Here is a 24,285-nt window from a genome sequence, read left to right as displayed (position 1 = left end):
TTTTATTCTTCTTTGGTTCTCAGAGACATTTCTTCCTGCTTTTTTGTAGAATAGTGTCACCTCCACTGTCTTCCAAGATTCAAGTGCCACCCTCATGTCTCAGCATTCATTCAGGAGCCTCATTCATAATATGAATTCTCTGTATTTAAGGAGTTCTAAGTTGACTCCATCATATCCTGCAGCTTTTCTGTTTTTCAACTGTCTAAGGACTTCCTGTGTCACATCTAGTATGATGTCATCCCCCTGGTCCCATCTGTCCTTTGAAGTTGTTATATCTTCAACTTTGTCATCTTTTCGAGTCCACAGTTCTTCGTAGTATTGTATCCAAGTCCCTTTATCTTTGACACTTATTCTTGTAGCATCCCTTTCTTGCTTGTTAAGTCATTTGATGAGTTTATAGGGCATCTCTTGTCTGCCATGCACATAATTTTCTGTTGTTGAATTAAATTGGTCCTATTATTCTTGATGAGCTTTCTTCATTCCTATTTTTGGTGAAGTTGCATTTTTCTGCATGTATTGGTTGTGTCTCATCATGTAGATTCATTAGGTAAGCTTTTAGTTTTTCTTTAATTGTATTCTCTATTTCATCATTCCGTATTCTGAAACATTTCTTTTTTTGGGGATTTGTTCTTTTCCTGTATACCTTCCATTGCTGTTCTGTTAATGCATGACTTGATATTTCCCATTCTGTGTTTACATTATTTTGTGTAATTTTGTTATGTAGATATTGTGCAATTTATTGTTGGTACTTACATTTTATACTGTTATCTTATAACAGATACTCCTCCTTTGATGTTGTGTAATTTACATACTTGTTTCTTCTGTCTGGTTGACAGGTTTGTTTTTACTATAACAAAATAGTGGTCTGAATTAATATTGTGTGCTCTTTGGTGGACTCTTAGATCTTGCACAAGTGATCTAACTTTTCAGTTTAATATACAATTATCAATAAAAGACCCATGACCTCTTGCACTCCTTGTATATTTATAAATGTCTTTTTTCCTAAAGAATGTGTTGGTAATTTTCATATTGTTGAATGAAAGTTGCAAAATGATTTAGTTCCTGTCCATCATCATTATTTATTGTATGTGCTCTCTGTATGTTCCTCCAATTCCAAGTCTTGGTGTGTCCCCCATACTTCCATTCAAGTCTCCTCTTATTAGCAAGTGGTCAGATTTACTTTCGTCTATCTACTTTTGTAAATTCAATGATGTAGGAAAAGACTGATTGCTACTTACCATAAACAAGACACATCAAGTTGCAGACAGGCACAATTAAAAAACTCTTACATAAAGCTTTCAGCCACAGCCTTCATTAGTAAAAGAGAGATACACACATCATTTACACACACACAAGCAAGCACACCTAACGCACAGACGACCGCCAACTCCAGCATCTTGGGCCGGAATGCCATGCAGTTAGAAATTGCAAATTGAAGAGACATTTCTCAAGGTTTTAATAGACTTATCCTCCAGCAGGAGCCAGATTCCTCAAGACCATACCAGCCTTGCCCCCCCCCCCCCCCCCCTTTACCTAGATATAAACAGATTTATTTTCAGTTCCAATCATAAACTTTTATTGCTGTAGTCAGTTTTAACTAATTCATCACATAGCAACTCATATTGTGACTCTTCATTGATCTGGGAATGTAGTCATCGCTAATCTTCTACAGCTGCTGGTCAGTTGTGAGAAGTTTAATATTATTAGCTCTGCCTGTTGCATCCATGATAAAAAATAGGTCACTGAGAAATGGCTACTACTAAAATTACAATTAATGAGGAACTGAAAATAGGAAAGAAGCATGGTCGTACGGAAAATTGGAAAGAAGCATGGCCATATTAGTTTTTGAAGTCAAAAGTTCCTCATTTAGAAGCTATGAGCATTCTGCATTGTAATATTGTATAGCTTGAAGGCAAATTATCTAACAACTCACATAATCTGAGTATTACTTTGTGACCATGAACAATCCCAGTCGTTCAGATGAAAAGTAAGATTTGCATTACATATTTGTCTCTGCTACCTCTCTTGTTGCCCCTTTCTGGTCTTCTATTCCTCACAAGTGGACCATTTAATTTTTGTCTCCTACAGCACACCTTAGGCTTGCTTATACAATTAGCATGTTATTCTACTTTATCTTTTCCTATTCCCACATTCCCCCCTTTCCCTGAAACTGGTGGTGGTGTTCTTAAGTGCCTACCTATTTTACCTTCCTCCTTATTTTACTTTTTACATTAATCAGCGTTTGTTCATTCATCGCAGAAACGTCTCATGCATTTCATTTTTACTTATCAAATTTTGTTGTATTCTGTATGCCAAGTTCTTAGTGTTGATAGCTATAATCTTTGCTCTGCCACCTTAAACACAGTTTAATCTCTTGTTAACATCTGAATAACTGATGATTTTTAATTGTCAGTTTCCTGTAATACATTTTCTTTCGCTTTTACTTTACGATAAGAGGTTGATTTAGGAAAACCAAGCTTTTGCTTTGTTCCATCTGTTTTCTTTATCCTGCTTGCTGATTTGGAAACAATATTTTAGAATAGCTGAGTGTTAAAGTTGATCCTCTTCATGTTTTAAAATTATGTTTCTAGTTGTTATTTACTTTGTTTGAACCTGCATTGTTTCCATATATATACCATGTTGGTCCAGTGTCTCCATAGTAGGAAATGGTACTGATAAGTTGATCTCCACTCATGATTTAATGAACGTGACAGCTCCAGTTGCAGTTGAGGTTATTGTCAATCATTCAGATATGTATTTTCAGAGTGATTACCATCAAAAGGCTGGTCAATGAATACAGGAGCTATTACACCCTCTGTAGTGCCACACATACTTTATTACATGGAAAATAAGGACACATTGTAATCACTTGATACTTCCGAGTACGTCATTGCTTTATTAGCTCGCTAATATCAACATATCACTAGTTATTAAAAATTATATTTTCTGATGCTTTTAGAAACATTCACATTGAAGTTTACGTATCATTTACATGCCTTAATACATAGTTGTCATATAATTACATTCTCAACACTACTGCTCAACTGATGGCGGACTGCCATTTCAAAAACTAACTACCAAAGTCTGTCACCAGGTTGCATATTTGTATGGTTGGTTGTGTTAAAAAGTGCACATTAAAAATGAATGGACAAATTAATAACAAAAATAATATTAGAAAAAATGTAAGGATAATAGGAGCAAGTGCGTATAAAGATAAAACAATAGCCAGAAGTGTATAAATAAATCACGTAATTTATATGAGGGCTGATGGAAAGGTGATGAAGGGAGGACAGGGAGGAGAATACTGGGAAAGTCACAAAGCAAATGTAATTCAGACAGGTTAGAGCCAATAACATAGAGCATTCTTAATTCTTTGTAGAAGAAATCAACCTAAATTGGAGTGGGAAGAGGGAGGAGGAGAGGCATCAGGTATGGGGAGAAGTATCTTCATTGAATCAGAATGCTACTGCACTAACAAAATTTACAAAACAATATAACCTAAAATAGTCATGTAGTACATGATTTGTAAATATCATTAAAAATGCTGACATTATTAAGCGTTTTTATTGATTTAATTGCCATCTCACCAACAATGTTAATATACAGTATGGATATAATTAAACTTTCGCTACTTGAGCCAGTGTAGATGGAAAACTATGTACTGTATGGGTACTCACATTTAATAGGAATATGTTCAGATGGTGTGCTGCATGTGCTACAGGATATGCATTGTTAGTAATGTGTGTCCTGACGTACGGTTAGTTGTTGGTATTGCTACGGTGATGTAGGGTTGAGACACAAGCAAGCATCATTGTGCATTACAGTTACAGACAGTTAACATGGTTCTGGACAAGGTGGAGTGGGCTTTACTTGTAAAGCTGTATTTTCTTTTTTTAACAATGGCGGTGATGCTGCTGCTCTTTGTGAGTTATTGATTAATTAAGGAGAGGTCCTCTTTCCACAGTGGGACTGAAGAACATGGGAGTCCGAATTAACTGGCGATTTAATAATTGCTCCTGGGAGAGGCCAACAGCCAATTGCACCACAAATTGTTGAAGAAGACAAATCCATTATAGGCAGCAGATCTTTGAGATTATAAGTCCTGTATTATCTGGGTGTGTCATCTTCTTGGTTTTAGATATTTGCCTTGAAGTGACCTTTCTTTAGCATCCAAAATACCTTGGGATCACAATAAATAGGACACTGTATTTGAAGGAGCACTTGACACAAACTTCCGCTGAGCTCAAAAGCCAAAACAACTTTCACCATAAGCTCTGCAGCACTCGTTAGGTATCGTCAGCAGCAGAGTATTGTGCGCTTGTCTGCCATAGTAGTCCACACGTAAAAAAGATAGACATACACTTTAATGAGACTATACATATTGTTAGTAGGTCAATACAATTGACTCCCACATACCGGTTAGCTGTCTTGAGCCACATTCTACCACCTGATATCAGGCGGAAGAGCGCTCAACTGCAGCGAATACCAGAAGATTGCTGAAAACAGTGACCTCCCAATATTGAACAGTGTATTATGTGCAGAACAAGAAAGACTGAGACAAAGCCCAAGACATCCACTCTTGTAACAGCCAGGACTCTCATGGAAACTGAATTCAATACCATTGATGAAAGGAAGTACTGCTGGAAACAGAACTGTCCTCCACAATGCCTGAAATTGCCTTGCATCCAAAGAAACCCTCTGGATTCAATAAGGCTCGGGCTGTTTGAACTACCCCGAACTAAGTCCGAACGGACCATGGCAGATGCGCAGACACTCTCTATGACTGAGGCAAATCATCATCATTGTGTGACTGTAGTGGGGAATGATAATTGCTCATGTCGTATTGACGTGTCACACAGGTGCCTGTAAAGGTCATTTCACAGATTTGCTGATAGCAACGAATGATGTGATAAAATACATAACAAATCTTGATATCTGTGTATAGCTGTTGTCATTTGCGTTATTTTATGCTGGAGAGCAGTGTTTAAATGTTGACATGTAGTAGTTTTGTATATGTATTGCCATACGATAAATAAATAATGTTGAAGAAGTTACTGTGACTTAGAATGCTGGATCAATGTGGTATCTTCAAGCAGTGTATGAGCTGTGTCATGACAGCTGAACATTCCATGGTCCATCATCGTTTTGGGCAGCAGTAGAGCAATCTCTAGTGCAGTGTGGATGCAGATGGTCATCACATAGAGCAACATTGTAACCTGTAATGTAAACATGATATACAATTAACAAATGTTACCCTCTTATATGAAAATGTGATTCTTTCAATGGTTTATTCATTATTTCTCTTCTGCATGTCCTTACAAATGTTTCCACAAAGTTTCATTGTTCTACAACCATGTTTGTCAATTGGTGAAAGTTTAATTAAAACCTCCCTGTACAATACATAAATTTAGAAATATTTCTAAAAATGTTTACAATAAAGCAGTAATGAAAAATACTTAATTTTGAACAAGTCCTGCACTATAGAACATATATGTACAAGAAATTATATGTATTTATGAAATCTTGAAAAGTATTGGCAACATTAAAAACATTGCTAGATTTGTTTGAGTCCACAAAGGCACATCATATTTCATCAGTAATCCAAAAGGCTAAAAGTCTGAGGGCTGTGCTAAATGTGGGCGTAGCTGAAAGCTGTGATATATCAGCATGGTGCCATGAGCTGTAAATGTTTATCATCTCCGGGCAGTTCTGGTGACGTCTGGTATCCATCTTGGGACTCTTCTAAGGATATGATCCCAAACCTCTGTACACAGCAAGCAGTGGCATTGATGAGCAGACTGGCAAGGGCATATTGTGTAGGCCTCAGAGGGTCCGGTGTCAGTGCTGCTTTAATTCTGCCAAAGTGCATCCCAGTATCGATGTGGTCCCGTAGGAGCCCAGGTTATGGATTATAATCTTAGTCTTGGGTGCAACTGGCAGCATCCTCTGCATCTGTATCCTAAAGGTGTGGACAAACTACTTGGTTTCACTGCTGGAGACTGGGTGGTATAGTGTTGTTATCAGGAACATTACAAGGCAGAACATATTGTACGAAAATTGAGGGCCATTGTCCGAAATGATTGTTTTTGGACTCCTTTTAGTGGCAAATATTTTCTGTAAGCCACATATTGTCTCTCTTGCTATGATATTTGACATTTGAACTACTTAAAGGCTCTTGGAAGAGTGGGTCACATCTGTTTAAGGAAGGAGCTCGCAAAAGTTCACTTGGATGCGTTCTCAGCTCCACTGTGGCATTGGCCAGGCACAGAACCATTGAGGGGGTGCTTATAGGGATAAAACACAGCACGCACATCTTGCAGGAGCAGGCTGTCTTCTTGATATCCTGCATAATGATGGGCCAGTAGGTGTGCTACTTGTAAGCATCTTCAAGAGTGTTATCCCCTAGTGGTGAGCATGCAGGAAATTTACGACACACTGATGCAGTGGTGGCTGGATGACCATCTGGTAGCCATTGTCACCTTATACCAGTATCAGTACTCCAGTGCCATCTGGATCCTGTTTTTTTTTTGGGAAAAATATGTGCTGAGTTCTGGAAGGGAGCGGGGTGAGGGGTTCTCTGAACCTTGGCAAATGTATTTCACAGGTTGTTTGAGTCTATGGTCCTCAGCTGTATCCTTTGTGATTATGGATGCATGGCAGGAAACTCTCATAGGCAGTTTTGTAAGACATCATCTATTTGGAAGCACACCATTTTCTGAAGATCAAATGAGGAATATAGTCCCGAAGATCAAATGAGGAATCTAATCCCATAGATAGTTTAAACTGGGCATCAGCATTAGCCTGTTGTGCAGTCCACCGATAGAAAAATTAAATAATTGTAATTTCTGAGGAAGAGGAACCCGAAATTTTAAACATTTTGCCATTTTTTCAGGAAGGTGGTTGTTAGGATTGGACAAGGAAATTAGTGGCTTGTGATCTGTTATGAGACGAAATTTTGTGTCATAAAGAAACATATGGAATTTTTGTATGTGAAATATGATACCCAGTGCTCCTTTTCAATTTGTAACTGATCTTGGCTGAAGTTAGCATTTTAGACATATTCCATTAGCGCTGTTCATGCCCATCATCACCTTTGTGAGAAAGAACGGCCTCAGTGCTATGTTAAAACATGTTGGCCAGGTTAAGGAATTCTGCTGGGTCATAGGTCACTAGATAAGGACTGTAGATAATGTTTTAACTTGGAAAAGGCTCTTGATGCTGCTGTGTGACCATTCATATTTTGCACCTTTCTTGCATAGATTATTTATGGGTCTGGGTATATTTGTGGGATTTGGTATAAATTTTGCATAATAATTTATTTTTCTGAGAAATAACTGAAGATCTTTGAGTTTGTAGGCACTTGGTTTTTTTCCAGGGCTTCCACATGTTGCTGAGAGAGTTAAAGTCCTTTATGACTTGGTATGCAGCCTAAGTACTCTACATGCACTTTTGTCTGTTTTGTTGTAGTTTCTGAAACAGTGGGCCTAAGCTCTCCAGATGTCAATCTCTTGTAGCGCCACTTACTAATACATCATACACACAAAATTGTGCTTGGAATATTTGAATTAGCGGCTCCAAAAAAATTTAGAAAATTGCTAGTGCACTGGCAATTCCAAGAGGCAATATGGGGTATCTGTACAGTCCAAATGGAATGTTGATGATCTTGAATTGGGGACCTGTTTGTCTAGCAATGATAGTAAATAAGCTTCAGATAGATCAGTTTTAGAGAATTACTCTCCATCTCATAATATTGACGTATGAGCTCTTATGGCCTTGGAATGGGATCAATGCCAAAATGTGACTGCTTTTATAGTTGATTTAAAATCAGCACAAACACAAGGGAGTCATTTGATTTTCATAACAGTACCAGTGGTCTTGCCCATTGAGTAGATGTTATGGGTGTGAGGCAGTCTTGATGTACTAGCTGATCTAATTCTGACTGGAGGTCATCTTGCAATTCTTCTGCCACTCTAAAGAAGACTTGAGCTGAATGTGAGTCACATAATATTTGCACACCCTAAGCCTGGTGAAAATAGGTCTGAAAATTTGGTGCATAGTGAGTCAAGCTCATTGATGGAACAGTTGCTGAGGAAACGTTGCTGTCACCTACTGTTTTAAAACCTAAAGACGAAAAAGCGTCCATGTCTTGCGCAGATGGGAAAGTACGCAGATGGCTGAATTTTATTTGTACAATGCTGTAAATGTGCATTTACCACATATGTGCAGTGTGGTGCTTGCTGTAGGATTATAACATTTATAATGTCTGCAGAAGAGGCATGGAGAATCAATCTGAGCATAGAAGTTGTTGTACTGGTGTCAACAAGAAATTTTATTATATGGGTGTTGATTGTTAGTGGGAGAGGAAACTTTTGCGGTTGCTCTGTAAAATGCTTCAGCTGTGGCTGCATATGTTTTGTTATGACATAATGCCACTTTCGTGAACTTCCACCGCATGTTTACAGCACTGTACACAGCCCATTTCTCTATATGGGCACTAAGTGCACATGTGTTTATCAAAACAGTCTGGACTCTCTGGATACCACTTCCCACTATTGTTATAGTGAGATTGGTTGGTAGAGTGACTATGTGAAGACTCTTGAGTTAAATATGTGCCTCTGCTGATTTTTTTGCAAGCACTTTCTCCCTAAATGGACATTGTGGTTTGCATCCCAATTTGGATAATGAAGATAAACTTGATGAGTTCTTATCACACTTACTTTGGCATGAATGGGAATGTTGTTTTATGGGTTCTGTTTCATTTTCATCAAAATTCTATCATGCTGCACTAGATATTTTAAATGATTTTATAGAAGGTACAAAAATAGTGCTTTGCTGCATCTGACATTTCAAAAGTCTTCACTGTTGTTAACACTCCTTTGAGAGTAGGATTTGAAATTTCAGTGCCTGGGCGTCAACTTCCATATTGAGTGCATATGTAATTTTTACCTGTACATACTAGCGATTTAGCATAGTATTGTTTACAGTTTTGATTTTCACAAAAAAAACTCACACTTACAGGTCAACCTCTTGAGATCAGCTTCCTGTGCAGCCTATGACTGATACAACTTCTTGTGACAACTAAAAAATCTATGCCTAGCTTCTATAACACATGTTTACTGATGTTATACTTAGAGAGAAAACTATGGATTCCAGACAAATCTTAACACTCATGTGTATTGTGAGAGTGTAATTTTTGTAGAAGACACAGTATTATGGGTGTTAGCAGATAGCAGAAAAGCACTCTGTTTAACAACATTGGTTATGCTAATTGTGTGGAAGTGAGCTGCAGACGTCTGTAGCATCAGTCGCAGTCCACTTTCTGTATGAAGAGGAGTGCTGTGTTGGTTTTACGAGCTGCTATAATATAAGATGCTATCATTCTATAATTTGCACCTGCTGCCTTTGTTGTAGTGGTTGTTCCAGCATTTGCTTTTGTAGTTGCTCTTGTTGTGCCTGTGTTGCATTTGAAGTTGCAATCACACTTTCATAAATGAACACACCAAGAGAATAATCCAGATAGTGTAGGGTCAAGCAAATCAGTCAGTAATTTGTAGAGCAGCAGTTCAGAAGGTAATCCAGTTGAAATGCAGTAAATAGCTATGTTTTCAAAAGAGCCATTGATAGCAGCCGTTGCAGAGTATCAACCAACCTGTCAGATGACTGAAATATAGCAGATTTGGTGTTTTTTTACACTTCCCATGGCTTCCTTGGTTTTTCTTGACTTATGTTTCAAAATGGGTTAAATTTTCTTATCTGGAGAGGTAATCTTTCTTCACTCATTCTTCTGAGATGCTTGTTCCAATTACTTGTATTTTATTCAGAATATTAAATATATCCAGTTCTTCCCTAATTTTTGAGGTTTGGAATCTCTTGTGCATTTCTTTACTGCTCTTAGAAATGTCATCTCTGTTGCTCATAATTTCAACATTGTTTCTTTCCTCATTTTATTTTTTAGACATCTTTTAATCGTTCCACATATATTCCTAAACTTTACTTATTCTTTATCAGTATCTGCATCATATTTTTATGTGATGCCTCAATTTAAATACCTAAAATGTTTTACCTGCTATGTTATTTAGTAACGGTTTTTGTCCACACAGGTTGTTTTCCTGTAGAAACCATTGATTTTGTCTTCTTTTCCAAAATTGTCATATGGTACTCTTAACAAATCTTGCCTAATAAATGTATTCCCCTTTGTACATCATTATCTTTCTCCGCCTGCAATGTATTATCGTCTGCATGTAAAATGCATTTCAAATTGGAATTTCTGTTAATCTTAATCCCACTGTAAAAACTCTTTCCATTTCTGAACTGCATAAATTATTAGTAATATAAAACTATTTTAAAAATTAATTTTTGTAAATAAGCTGTCTTAAGAAGTCAACCAAAACAATTGTTTTCTAGTTTTCTGCTTCTGAAAGTAATATTATTTGCAGTTGCACAATTCTTGTTTTGAACCAATGATATTGTTATCTTCTTTCCCCAATGAGAATCTCATAGTAATTCTCATACACTTTTCGCTGGTTGATTATGAGCATATCTTGTAACTGGAAATCTATTTTTCTATTGCTACAAATGTTCTGTCTTACTATGAGCAATTACAGATGTGTTTAATCTTTCGGTTAAGTTCATATGTTTGTAGATTGACTGTGATCATAGGAACAATCATGACAGAAGGCACTGGCACAGTAATCAGTAGCACCATTGCTGCATTGGAAAGAGAACAGTACTGTTGTTATAGCAAGTTCACTACTTTACCATGTATGGCTCAGATGTCATCAGACCTTGTACTTGCAATCAGCATGATAGAGAATGGCAAAATGGCCAGCATGATAACGAACTGCAAAATGGCCAGACTGTGGGAGCACAACTTGTGGGATACTCCATATTTGAGGTTGTAAGGGTATTGTGATTTTTGTATGCCAATGGGATTCACCTCTAATTCGGGGAATACTGCTGTCACAGTGAGCATAAAATTCGTGAAGACTGTGGTTGCTATCAGCTTACCGAATGTCTCAAGCCGATTAAATGCTACTCACCATATAGCAGGGATACTGAGTTGCAGATAGGCATAACAGAAAGACTGTCACGAATAACATTTGGCCTTTAAGGCGTTCGTCAAAAATAGACCACACACACACACACACACAACTGTAGTCTCAGGCATCTGTAGCCACACTGTTACATTCCATCCTGGATTTTCCATTGTTTGATTGATTAAATGCTGTGCAACAACAATCACCTGTTAGCAATCATTCCATGCCAAGCTACTACCTTGCTACTGGTTACAAAAGTGACAACCTTATAAGTGTACTTCTGCTCACTGCACATTACATGTCTCAGAGACTGGTATGTGTGTTGGGAAATCCCAGTTGGATACTTGAAGCATTGAAGGAGGTTGCCTGGGCTGATTGTATACATTGCTACCTCAGTCTTAGGGTAAAATGTAATGATTACCACAATGATTTCTATGTCCTAACGAGCTCTAGGCAAGTACATTTTGGAAGTATTTTTTGTGTGGTAGTGTTTATACTGTATGAATTTGGACCCTAGTACGTCTGCCACTGTCTGTCCTTTGTGAACATCTACAACCAATCTCTGTGAATTATGGATGGTGATTGACTGGTCTATCCTCTAGATGGCCCCTAAAATACTTTTGATGTCTCATGAAGTGCCACAAAGCGTCACCACCTCCATTAGGGTAAAATTGGTTGCTATACCCTGCTAGGTAGGCATCTGAATCAATTGATAATAGTCGATATAATTGATGATCATGTGAACTGAATAGGTAATCTTCAAAAGCCCTCATCCCCATTACAAGTGGGTCTCTCTCATTCATTTCTGAGTGACTTGGCCTTCCTTTTTAACTGTAAGTACTAGCCAGCAATTCTGTCTCATAATTTAGTAGTGTTCTCAATTGAATTATCATTTTGATACAGTTTAATAGAATATTTTACTGAAATAAAAAAATGCAGAAACATGAAGCCATAAAATTTTGTTAAAAATAAACCAAGAGACAAAAGCCTATCATATGAGCAGAGGACATAAAAGATTGGAAAGAAAACAACTCAGAAGAAGAAAGTTTTAAAACACCTGTACTACAGAAGCTAAGAGAAATGAGTACCAGGAAAATGAAAGTAAATAAATACCTAGTTTTTTACAATACAATACAATTTGAAATACTGCTGGGGAAAAGTGCGATGAAGTCTTGCACAAAATAATTTATGTTGTAAAATACTTTACAGAAGCATTAAAGAATGGAAATCAGAAAACTGACTACTGGATTGAGGAATGAGGCTATGAAAACAGAGTAAAGCATTGTTAGGAAAAGGAAAGTTTATTAGTTCAATGCGAATATTATGAAGGGAGCAACACTTGGCCTCTTCCAGTGTTTGTGATTCATTTACACACAGTGCTTCCTAGATAACATCATAAAGGAGAATTATCAGGGATTTGGAATGAGTCTGAAAATTCACAACCATGAAGATGCAGACATGCTTATATAATGAGTAGTTGATGAGATATGGCATGAGCTCTGAGATGTGCACCAGCAGAAGATGACAGCAGTGCATGGGGAGGATGGGTGCAAGTCCATGCTTCTCTCACTTTTACAAATACGTCAAATGACATTTACTGTTACAGTACATTCTGTATTATCTTGGTTATCACTGTTGTTGTGGTCATTACCATCAGTAATATTGCATTGCAATATGACAAATTAGATAATGGAAGCAGGTATGGCACTCCTTCATGGTCACCTATTTAGAGGCAGGGTCAAAGCGGTGAGCCGATGTCTCATTACATACCAAATCATGGCAAGACATCAGTTTCATATTTTGTATATTGTATCTAATTCTGGTTTGGCTTGCATGCGCACCGTGCACTCACACACACACACACACACACACACACATGTGATTTTTTGGGGCCTTTGGCAAATTTTCAGATGCAGCGATAAGAGGATTCTGATGAATAAGACAATCCACAAGTAAAACCAGTGTTGTTAGTGACAACAGGCACCTGTCTGGACCATGGCAAGTCCTTGATTCTTTCACATTCCACTTCATAGCAATGACTTTAGCAAAATATGGTGCTGTGAAATGCTGCTCTCTGTATGCCTCCTTCATCCTCTGGTTAAAATCTCAGGCATGCTCACCTTTTGTGCTGCCTTGGAAGAATCCAACTTGCATTTCATTTTGCATAATAACTTTCTAAAAGTTATACACAGTGAATCCATTCACAAAATATGCACAACTAGGAAAAATGCTATGTCATATATTAGCAAAGGCATTAACTAGCTAGAATCGAAAGACAGTCTTAATATAACAAAAGTCTTTAGTTCAGTATGCTTTACATTTCCCATCAAGATGCTTGTACCTTTCGTTTCTTGGCAGTGATGAGATATGGGAGAACTCTAGTTATTCTTTTGTTGCGGCTTGCTACAACAGTAGTTGCTTTGTTACCTTCTGTCTCTTGTTACCATTTGTCTTCCAAACACGTAGATATGTAGAATGCAAAAAGTTACCTAGCTTACAAACGAAATCCTCAGAGCACACACTCTCTCTCTCTCTCTCTCTCTCTCTCTCCCCCCCTCCCTCTCCCTCTCTCTCACCCCGCCCCACCCTCTCCATCCCAATGCACACCTTCTGAGCAGGCACAAAGAAGTGGACCTTCCTTGCTCAGTAATTCTGACAACTGGAGCAATCAAATGACAAATGAGCTATCCGTCACAAGACACCTACAAAAATTAAATTCTACCAGAACCTTATCTCCTGTTTCACAAAATCTAGTGCAGCTCAGCTGCATACCTTGTTGGGTTACAACTACTAAGAGAAATGATATATTGGAGTAACAGCTTAACATAAGACTAGGGCTTGTTTCCAGAACAAATTCTTCACTGTAAAGCAGAGTGTACACTGTTTTGAAGCTTCCTGGCAGATTAAAACTGATTGTCTCACCAAGTCTCCAACTGAAAACCTTATGTCATCTGTCTGATTGTAAAAGCAGTGCTCCTACAAGACAAGGTTCTGGGCTCAAGTTCCAGTTCAGGACACAGTTTTAATCTGGTTTCACAGCTGGTCACATTTCACATCATACTGAACAACTAAATCATGTTTCCACTAGCACTTCAAATGCCAGTGTTACTCTCACCCTCTCAAACATTGGTCCATGGTTCACATCCTTGTGAAAGATCTACATGCATGAACTGTAGCATACATTAGCCCACCAACATCCATTCCTGCCCATTTGTTATCCACCAAAGGCACGATCACTTAAGCTGTATAATAATTATGTATCGTTTATGGTTGTGAATAATAATTACATGTTGTTAATGATTGTTCAAAGCAGAGATCAGGCAAAAAAATACGTAAAGACTTATTATAGGTTGAGTGAACATTTTAGAGACTTTGACACATTAAGCCACAACGTTTTGAAGTGGCAGCTGTCTAACAAGAAAGCTGATGACCAGCGAATTTTGCACAGCAGCAGTCAGCATTTCAACAGATCAAATACCGAACAGATGGGCAATGCTTCCAAGGAGAATAACGACCATCGCTTTTTGCACATCAATGGTCAGTGCTCCAGGAACTGTCAGCATACTGAATTCATGTGCATGACGTAGCTGGCAACGTGGAGGGGAGGACGACAGTGCAGTGCCCAACCACACCAGTATAGAAGTAAAAAAGGAAAGCCAGCACAAGTGCTGACACTGTTCAAGTTTCTGCCCAATATGAGAAGCATAAATCAATGACCGAAGAGTCAGTTGCCACCCTAGAAACTTCGTGACATTGGCTAAAACATTGAATAAATACCTCCAACAAACAGGCATGGCAGGTCCTTTGAGGGGAGAAAGAAGAAGCATCACCTTGATAGATGGACTGATGGTTAGTCAGCGTACATCATACTTCACTGCAACGACTTAGCTGGCTACACTGCTCGACAGAGGTAGATGTCGGTACAGCGCCAATAGATCAGTGCAGAAGATGCCACCCAAGATGCTGTCAGAAAAAAGTTCACATGGTACTTACCCAGATGGCTGGTGAGGACAAAGGGATTGCGGCCTCACCAAATGGGTGACCTGTGAATCTAGAGGCTGAGGAAAGAATCTAGAGGCTGATGAAGGCGCCGAACCTGAGGGTCACTGTTTTGATACTGGGATGGAGCCTCCGTGCCAAACCGTAGCTGCTTTTTAATAACGCAGCAAGCGAATTGACAAGGAAAAGACCGCTCTGCCGCCACAGATGGTCATGGGCACAGTACTGAGGGAAGAATAGCCTCCCTGGTGCTCCGCTGCAACACAAGCTGTCACCATATCAGTGATCACTGAAATGTGCACGCTGTTTAAAGGGTCTTATGTCTCAATAAATGGCAGATAGTGGAACCACCAATGTTTCGCTCACATCTCACGCACCGAGCCAAGGAAAGAGGCGCCCACTCCATCACCCACAAAGTGTCGCTTTCCCTCCTGCCACCCCTGACAAAATAATGACCTTTGCTCCCCTTTGTCACTGATTCTCTATCTCTAGTGTCACAAAACCTCGACTTACTACACCACATAACAAAACGCCAATTTCATTCAAACCACTAAAGCACATTCTACATGGGCTTGACCACAAAAAAACTATCCATTCAGATGAATTTCTGCTATCAAACTGGCAAAATGTCAACTGAAGCCTTAATTTCTGCACATGATACCTAACACACTGTGACTTCAATGGCTACTCCACAACCTATACCATTTTGATTAGTTTCCCAATACTATCTTTTCTGAATTCTGCAGCTAGTAAGTGACACTGCACTGGAGTATATTCTCTGTTCCTGCAACTCTGTGGGCCTTATCCTCTGTCTGCCTCTCTTCTTGTTTCTACCCAGTTCGTGTCTGCTGCCCACACACACCAGCCTCTTAACTCACCCTCCTTTTACTTAAAATGTCACTCTACTCCACTCACCATTGTAATCTCTTTCACTCTTTCTTCTTCTCTGGAAAGTTAATTTTATTATTGTTTAATTAAACAGTGCTTTAGCCCATATAATTTAAGTTTATTTTATCATTGTTGAATTAAACTAAGATTAAACTGTGATTATGCTTGTACATGTTTACCTTGGTAACATGAAGATGGCTATTCCCTGCATGTGCACAAAGTGCACTGCGAGCCTGCCCACCTTATGAAAATCAGCACTCTTACTCGAGAATTACCGAGCGAGGTGGCGCAGTGGTTAGCACACTGGACTCGCATTCGGGAGGACGACGGTTCAATCCCGTCTCCAGCCATCCTGATTTAGGTTTTCCGTGATTTCCCTAAATCGTTTCAGGCAAATGCCGGGATGGTTCCTTTGAAAGGGCACGGGCGATTTCCTTCCCAATCCTTCCCTAACCTGAGCTTGCGCTCCGTCTCTAATGACCTCGTTGTCGACGGGACGTTAAACACTAACTACCACCACTCGAGAATTAAATAAATGAATTTATGCTTACCAAATTATAGCAAGATTTTCCACATATGGGCAAACATAATATGGAAATAACTAAAACTAAACTTGCTCAAAAATTACTTCTCTCATCATTTCAAATGATTATATTTGCTAGTGCTTGGAACTGTTTCTTGTTTTTCTTTTCATGATAATTTACTTCTTATTACCTTTCTGACACTTTATTGGCTCTGTGTTATATTCCATTCAGAGCAACAAGCCACTCATTATCTCCTGCTGATTGCGAACTGAGACTTTCCATTACATAGTGGTGGGTGTGTCAGTTGTAACTGACAACATCCCTAGAGTAGGAGAAAGAAATGGTCGAATGCATTCTACATATGAGAAAACATTTTTCCCTTTGTCCAGGCACCAGTAGGAAGCACTAACCAAATATTTTAGTAACCTCCACAAGTATTCAAAATGTTAATATGGGCAAACAAATCCAGTACAAATTATCTGCGCCTCAAGTCTCTGCAATTGTACCCCGGAGCAGGAGGAACTGCTATTACAAACAGCAATTACAAAAAAATGCTAATCACTTGAAGAATAGCTTTCAGTGCTCAAAATACACCATGAATTTAAGTATGACCCAACACTTGAAAGCATAAGGCAGCTGAAGAATAATAATTTAAATAATAATAATAAGAAGAAGAAAAACATGATTTCTGATGTTTTTTCTTCCACATATTGTGTTTAAGGATAAGGGGACTGCTCACCATCATTCGGCGTTTTTTCCTGTATATGTGTTTCCTTCAATACACAGAAAATCCCCACTCTATTATTCTTAGCATAATAATAAAATAAACTACTACTTCTCCTGTGGCTATGTTACCAAATGTTTCTCATGAACAGGGGCATATAAAATATCAAATTTTCAATTGTGGGCTTAAGGATTATGAAGACAAGGAAATAGCCTCATTCTTTTAAACATCTTAGAATTTCTAAGTTACGTATCACATAATGTCAGATATCTTTAAAAACGTTTCTGTCTTTGAATGAAAAATGTATTAACGAAGAATAATTTTTTCTTACAGATTCTGGATGACAAAAATGTTCGCAGACGATTTCGTGCAAGTAACTACCAATCCACTACTCGTGTTAAGCCTTTTATTTGCACAATGCCAATGCGGCTGGACGATGGATGGAACCAAATACAGTTTAACTTGGCAGATTTTACTCGCAGAGCTTATGGGACAAATTATATTGAAACTTTGCGAGTACAGATTCATGCAAATTGTAGAATAAGGAGAGTTTATTTCTCAGACAGGTTATATTCTGAGGATGAACTGCCAGCAGAATTCAAATTATTTCTCCCAATACAAAATAAAGCAAAGGCATAGTGTTGCAACAACATGGGTTGACAGAAATGGATAAATGGTTTTGTAGACGTGTCATTGATACACAGATGTTCTTAATGGATCCTCAGATAATCATTCTTATTCAAGATCATAATTCATCATTACATAAGTGACGTATGTGATTCTCACAGTATTTCTTTGTTACGTGTACTGTATGACAGTAACAACTCTCACAAACACTTGCCGAAAAGTAACAGTTATGAAGAAATAAACAAATGTCTGCTTGTTAATTATGAAGTCTTAGTTGGTACACAGACACATACAAAAGATGTTCTTTAGTTTCTGAATTTATTTTTGTCAAGACAAGTTGTGTTATTGGATCAGAGAGTGATCTTGAATGTGTGTGTTTTAGCACTTGATACTAATGCCTTCCTTTTGGTGAAAACATCAATAAGCGTACAAACCAAAGAACATTGATGTTATTTAATATCAGTGGCTTTTTGCAAATAAGTTTACTACTGTTCTCAACATTTCATATTTGGATATTATATACCTCATTTATACATATAGCAGCACAAACTGTATAATTGATCCAGTTTCCATTAAATTTAATTTTTGAGAATTTTAGTAACATAGAGGCAATTTATCACACCAAAACAAAAGATTAATAATGTAAGTAATAAAAATGTAAAGAAAGGACATTAAATGATGACGTAGGCAATAAGAAATTCCCTGCTAAGATTGACACATGTTGAATGTAGATAGTAGACCCACTTGACAATTTATTGACTAGATTTTATTATAATTATTTGCATTTAGCATTATTTCCTTTTGTTGTGCACAGCTGTTATCTTGATATGTGTAAATAAATTGGGTTTTTCATTTTTTATTTATTTACTTTTTTCCTTGTAAAATGTGAATAAAAATTACTTAATTTTTCTCTTAAATTATATCTTTTTGTAAAAAAAAAAATATTACTTATTACAGAAATTAATATGAACCATAAGCATATTTGACAAAAAAGCACACTGGATCTTTTATCTTGGTTTGGAAGATTTGAACTACACACAGTTCACACTTTTAGATCTTTGTTTATTTTGTCTCAATAGAAACCACAGCTGTAAATCTTTTAGACAAAAACTACAACTACTGCTACTACTACTCTTACCCAGAAAAGCCATTTTCCATAAACATACCTCATGCAATTTTACCCTGCCATAATTTTCATTACTCATCAGTTCTGTTTCTCGTGACATTGGAAAACTGGAACAGTTTTTGTATGTGTTTCTAAATGTATTATTGGTGACACAAAGACAGGCAGACTGCTAAATTGTGGTGTTGATTAGGGATGAGAAGGCACTGTTGGCACAAGATCAGTATGAAAATTGGTCTTTTGTATCCCAGGCTTTGAGATGCAGAAGCCCTCAGGTCAGGGCTAAGATGCTTGAGCATAGCTCTGCTGATGTTTGACATGTATTGTTGAACTATTCAGGCTCTGGCAGGCTAATGTACTGTGGACAAGCTTTTCTGGAGAGCCTGCTGTCATGTGCAAATCAAGTGACATGTCTTCTGACCCAGGTGAAAAAATTATTAGGAGTAGCAGACAGAGAACTAGGACAAAGGGTTATGGCCATGATCAAAGAATGGAAATCCAGGATGGAATGTAACAATATTATGAGAAGGAAAGTTGCTAGTCACCATAGAGCAGAGATGCTGAGTTGCAGATAGGCACAACAAAAAAGACTCTCAAAATTATAGCTTTCAGCCATTAAGGCCTTTGTCAACAATAGACACACATATGCACACACTCATGCAAATGCAACTCTCACACATGACTGCAGTCTCAGGCAACTAAAGGTTTCAGTTGCCTGAGACTGTAGATGTGTGTGTGAGTAGCGTTTGCAAGAGTGTGTGAGAGTGCGTGTGTGTATTCTGAGTCTGATGAGCACCACTTTCTTCCATCTCTGATGCAATTTGGATGTGTACCATGCTGGGCTTCACTGATCATATCTTGTTTATTACTTATGTTTTTTCTGCTAGTACAGCATATATGGGGATAGAACTTCTGCATCTACTGTAATATGGAGGTGATGAAAGTCATGGGATAGTGATAGGCACATATATAGATGGCAGAAGTATCGTGTACACAAGGTGTAAAAGGATAATGTATTGGCAGAGCTGTCATTTGTTCTCAGGTGATTCATGTGAAAAGGTTTCCACCATGATTATGGCCACATGGCAGTAATTAACAGATTCTGAATGCAGAAGAGTAGTTGGAGCTAGATGCATGGGACATTCCATTTCAGAAATTGTTAGTGAATTCAATATTCTGAGGTCCACAGTGTCAAGAGAGTGCCGAGAATAGCAAATTTTAGGCATTACCTTTCACCACGGACAGCACTGTTGCCGAATGGCCTTCACTTAATGACTGACAGCAGTGGCGTTTTAGTAGAGTTGTCAGAACTAACAGTCAAGCAATACTTTGTGGAATAACCACAGAATCAATGTGGGGCATATAACAAACATCACCATTAGTGCAGTGCGGTGAAATTTGGCGTTAATGGGCTATGGCAGCAGATGTCCGATGAGAGTGCCTTCGCTAATGGGACATCACCACCTGCAGCACAACTCCTGAGCTCATAACCATATTGCTTGCACCCTACATGACTGAAAAACTGTGGCCTGGTCAGATGAGTCCCTATTTCAGTTGGTAAGAGCTGATGGTAGGGTTCAAGAGTTGCACTGACTCCCATGAAGCCATGGACTGAAGTTGTCAACAAGGCACTGTGCAAGCTGATGGTGGCTCCATAATGGTGTGGGCTGTGTTTATATGGAGTGGATTGGGTGCTCTGGTCCAACTGACCTGATCATTGACTGGATATGGTTATGTTCTGCTACTTGGAGACCATTTCCAGCCATTCCTAGACTTCAAGTATCCAAACAACAATGTCACGTCACTGGGCCACAATTATTTGCATTTGTTTTGGAGAACATTCTGGACAATTTGTGTAAATGAATTGGCCATCCATACTGCCCGACATGAATCAAAATGAACTTTGCGGGACATAATTGAGAAGTCAGTTTGTGCCCAATATCCTGCACTATTAACGCTTTCACAGTTATGGATGGCTATAGAGGCAGGATGGCTCAGTATTTCTGCAGGGGACTTTCAGTGACTTATTGAGTCCATGCCATGTCGAGTTGCTGCACTATGTTGGGCAAAAGGTGGTCCAACACGATATTAGGAGGTATCCTGTGACTTTTCTCGCTGCCCCTAATTCCTGTATGCCCTTGCACCCAAAAAAGATACTTATTACCTTTAATTCTGAATGTGTAACATAATGTTTGTAACATTTTGAATCATTACATTAGGTATGTTTCTGAGAAAAAAGGAAGATTAGGTTTTAACACACTGTCAGTGATGTCTTGAGGAAAGTGAAGAATGGATGGAGAAGGAAATAGGCTAAGCCCTTTCAAAGTAGCCATTCCAGCATTTGACGCAAGACCTTTAGGAAAATCACAGAAAAGCTAAATGTGGATGGCCAGAGGGGGATTTGAAGTGCCATCCTTACAAATATGAGTTCAGTGTCTTACCACTATGCCACATTGTGTAATAGTATATTTCCAGTACTGACTTGAGGGCACAGAGAGTGTCTAAACTAGCTTTCCCATGTACTGACTTGAGGACACAGAGAGAGTGACTAAACTACCATTCCCATGCATCCCAATTTTTTACAGAAATATGCCAGAATACCCAAACCCTCTTTGGAGATAGCAAAATGTCCTGATTTCTTAATTTCAAATTGCCTGTCCTGATATAATGCTTTGTTTGCCTGAAGTTTTGGAACATCAGCACTAAGCTTCATTCAGTCAAAAAAACTAAAACGATTGGTAATCCATTCCAATATAATATAGAAATTCTTTTGGAAACTTGATGGTACCATCATCTTGTAAACTATTACTTGTCTTCTAACTTCAGTGTGTTATACTGTAGTTTGTTTCCAAGGGTTATGGCAGTGACATGCAGAACTTTCTGTTAATATTGCCTGTGTTAATCATGGGAAAATGCAAGCACAAACTAAACAATAAGAAGCTGCAAGAATTACTGTTTATAAAGAATGTGGTGAGAAGCTGAGTGCACAGTTTGTGGTGTGAAATTTAGCAGTGGATATAGATGATGCACTGGCTCAGCAACTTAGATGAAGTCCAACAAATATGAAACTACACTCCACATTAACTCATCAAGATTAAAAAGTTAATACTACTTTTTGGCGAAAGTCGTTTCAAATATGCACAAGGAGCCACATTTGAATACCACACAGTAATGGACACGTAGATTTCTGGCCCATGGACTGCACCACTGATAATTAAATCATTGATCTACTAGGTGATCTCACACTTGTAGATCAAAATCAAATCTATTATCATTAACATGACTGTGTCACTAAATAATTAAGGAACTGAAAGCAGCACAGTTTATTTCAGTGATGATGGATTTTTAACAAGATAGATTTCAAGCTGCTTCCTTTTATGTTTAGGTTTTAAATTCAAATAAACACATGATAGTGGGAGTGTTGGACTTGGTGAACTTTTGTTGCTGGAAGTGCAAAGCATTTAGCTGTATTTCTAATACTTGTTTAGCAGTCATTCTGTTGTACCTGTCGGCAACTCAACATCTCAACTATAAGGTGAGTAAAATGAGTTTGACTAGTTTGTACATCAACTCAATCCCAGTGCAAGTATCAAGGGCCAGCTATGAGGGTCACTCCAAAAGAAATGCACACTATTTTTTTTTAAATCCATCTTTTATTCTACATGTTGGAAAGTTTTACTGTGTGTAGATACACCCTTTAGGAACAATATTTTCATTTCTACACATAATTTCCATCTCTCTCAACTGCCTTACACCATCTTGGAACCAGCGCCCGTATACCAGCACGGTAAAATTCTGGACCAACCTGTTGGAGCCACTGTCTGGCAGCGTGCACAAGGGAGTCGTCATCTTCAAACCGTGTTCCACGAAGAGAGTCTTTCAGTTTCCCAAAGAGATGATAGTCACATGGAGCCATGTCATGACTGTAAGGCGGATGCATAAGAATTTATGGTGGTTCCACATGGAATTGAAAAACACTGTAGACTGTAGCCATAACTTTTCCAGCAGAAGGTGTGGTTTTGAATTTTTTTTTCTTGGGTGAATTTGCATGATGCCACTCCACTGATTGCCTCTTCGTCTCTGGTGAAAAATGATGGAGCCATGTTTTATCACCTGTCACAGTTCTTCCAAGAAATTCATCTCCACCATTCTTGTACTGTTCCAAAAGTTTGCTGCATGCTGTTTTTCTTGTTTCTTTGTGAGCCACTGTCAACATCCTGGGAGCTCACCTGGCACAAACCTTTTTTAATGCCAACACTTTCAGTATCCTGCAAACACTTCCTCCCCCTATCCCAACATAGCGTGACAATTCGTTCACTGTGATGCATGTGTCAGCAGTCACCAATTTGTTAACTCTCTGCACATTGTCTGGAGTGTGTGCAGTACGAGGCCTGCCGTTGCGAGGACAATCCTCAATATTGCCGTGTCCGCTTTCATCATGTAACCTGCTTGCCCACCGACTAACTGTACTGCGATCGACAGCAGCATCTCCATACACCTTTTTCAACCTCTTGTGGATGTTTCCCACTGTCTCGTTTTCACAGCACAGGAATTCTATGACAGCATGTTGCTTCTGACGAATGTCAAGTGTAGCAGCCAACTTGAAGACATGCTGTGACGGTGCCACTCACGGGAACAGGTTGAACAAGTTTGAAAACAAGTGGGAAGGGTGTATCTACACACTGTAAAACTTTCACATATGCAGAATGAAAACTGTATTTTTACAAAAATAGTGTGCATTTCTTTTGGAGTGACCCTCGTACTACAGTTGTGGGCTACCTTGCTTCAGGAGGTGATACAATGGCTTTATGACACCCCTCCCAACTGAACCAGTGCAAGCATCCAGGCCAGATGGAGTGCAACACAACACTGATAAGTGGTCTCATATTGCTGAATTCTTTCTCACCCCTGAAGTTTTATTTTGTTTCCTCCATCTCTTCTGGGTGCTTCACTCTTTTTATCTGGTACTGCAATAGGTGTAGGACATTCTGCTCAAATAGTGTACAATGCTGTCCAAACTGGAAGAGATGGCTTATCCATTGATATGTAAAAACATTTTGATATCTATGCTGCACATGTTGAAAAACTAAAATCATTCTTTGAGTTCACTGAAGTAGAATACAAGGAACTTTTGGGTCATAGTGAAACTAGATGATTCTCTCTTCTATTAGCTGTTGAAAGAGTCACAGGTGTTTTCCCAAGCTTTAAAATCCTACTACCCATTCTCTGACAAGTGTCCTAACCATCCAGAATTTTTTTTTAATCCAATCCTCCATCAACCTTCAGTTCTGTATTCTGAACAAAAAAATGTAACAATAATTGATGTTTCAGACAAAATAAATATATTTCTCAACAAATTAGAAG

General features: G+C 38.4%; 1 protein-coding gene across 1 annotated transcript in view; it reads left to right on the top strand.

Annotated features, from left to right (window-relative positions):
* Positions 1-18,637, top strand: part of LOC126470196 (cilia- and flagella-associated protein 20) — a 68,030-nt gene extending 49,393 nt beyond the window's left edge. The window contains exon 2 of the mRNA XM_050097860.1: positions 17,505-18,637. Coding sequence (XP_049953817.1) covers positions 17,505-17,810 — 306 coding nt within the window. The 3' untranslated portion in view covers positions 17,811-18,637. The remainder of the gene's footprint in view (positions 1-17,504) is intronic.
* The last annotated feature ends 5,648 nt before the right edge of the window (positions 18,638-24,285 follow it).

Source organism: Schistocerca serialis, chromosome 1 (genome assembly GCF_023864345.2).
Source record: "Schistocerca serialis cubense isolate TAMUIC-IGC-003099 chromosome 1, iqSchSeri2.2, whole genome shotgun sequence".
NCBI lineage: Eukaryota > Metazoa > Arthropoda > Insecta > Orthoptera > Acrididae > Schistocerca > Schistocerca serialis.
The sequence above is the reverse complement of the archived record's forward strand: the minus strand, read 5'-3'. Positions and strand labels throughout refer to the sequence as shown.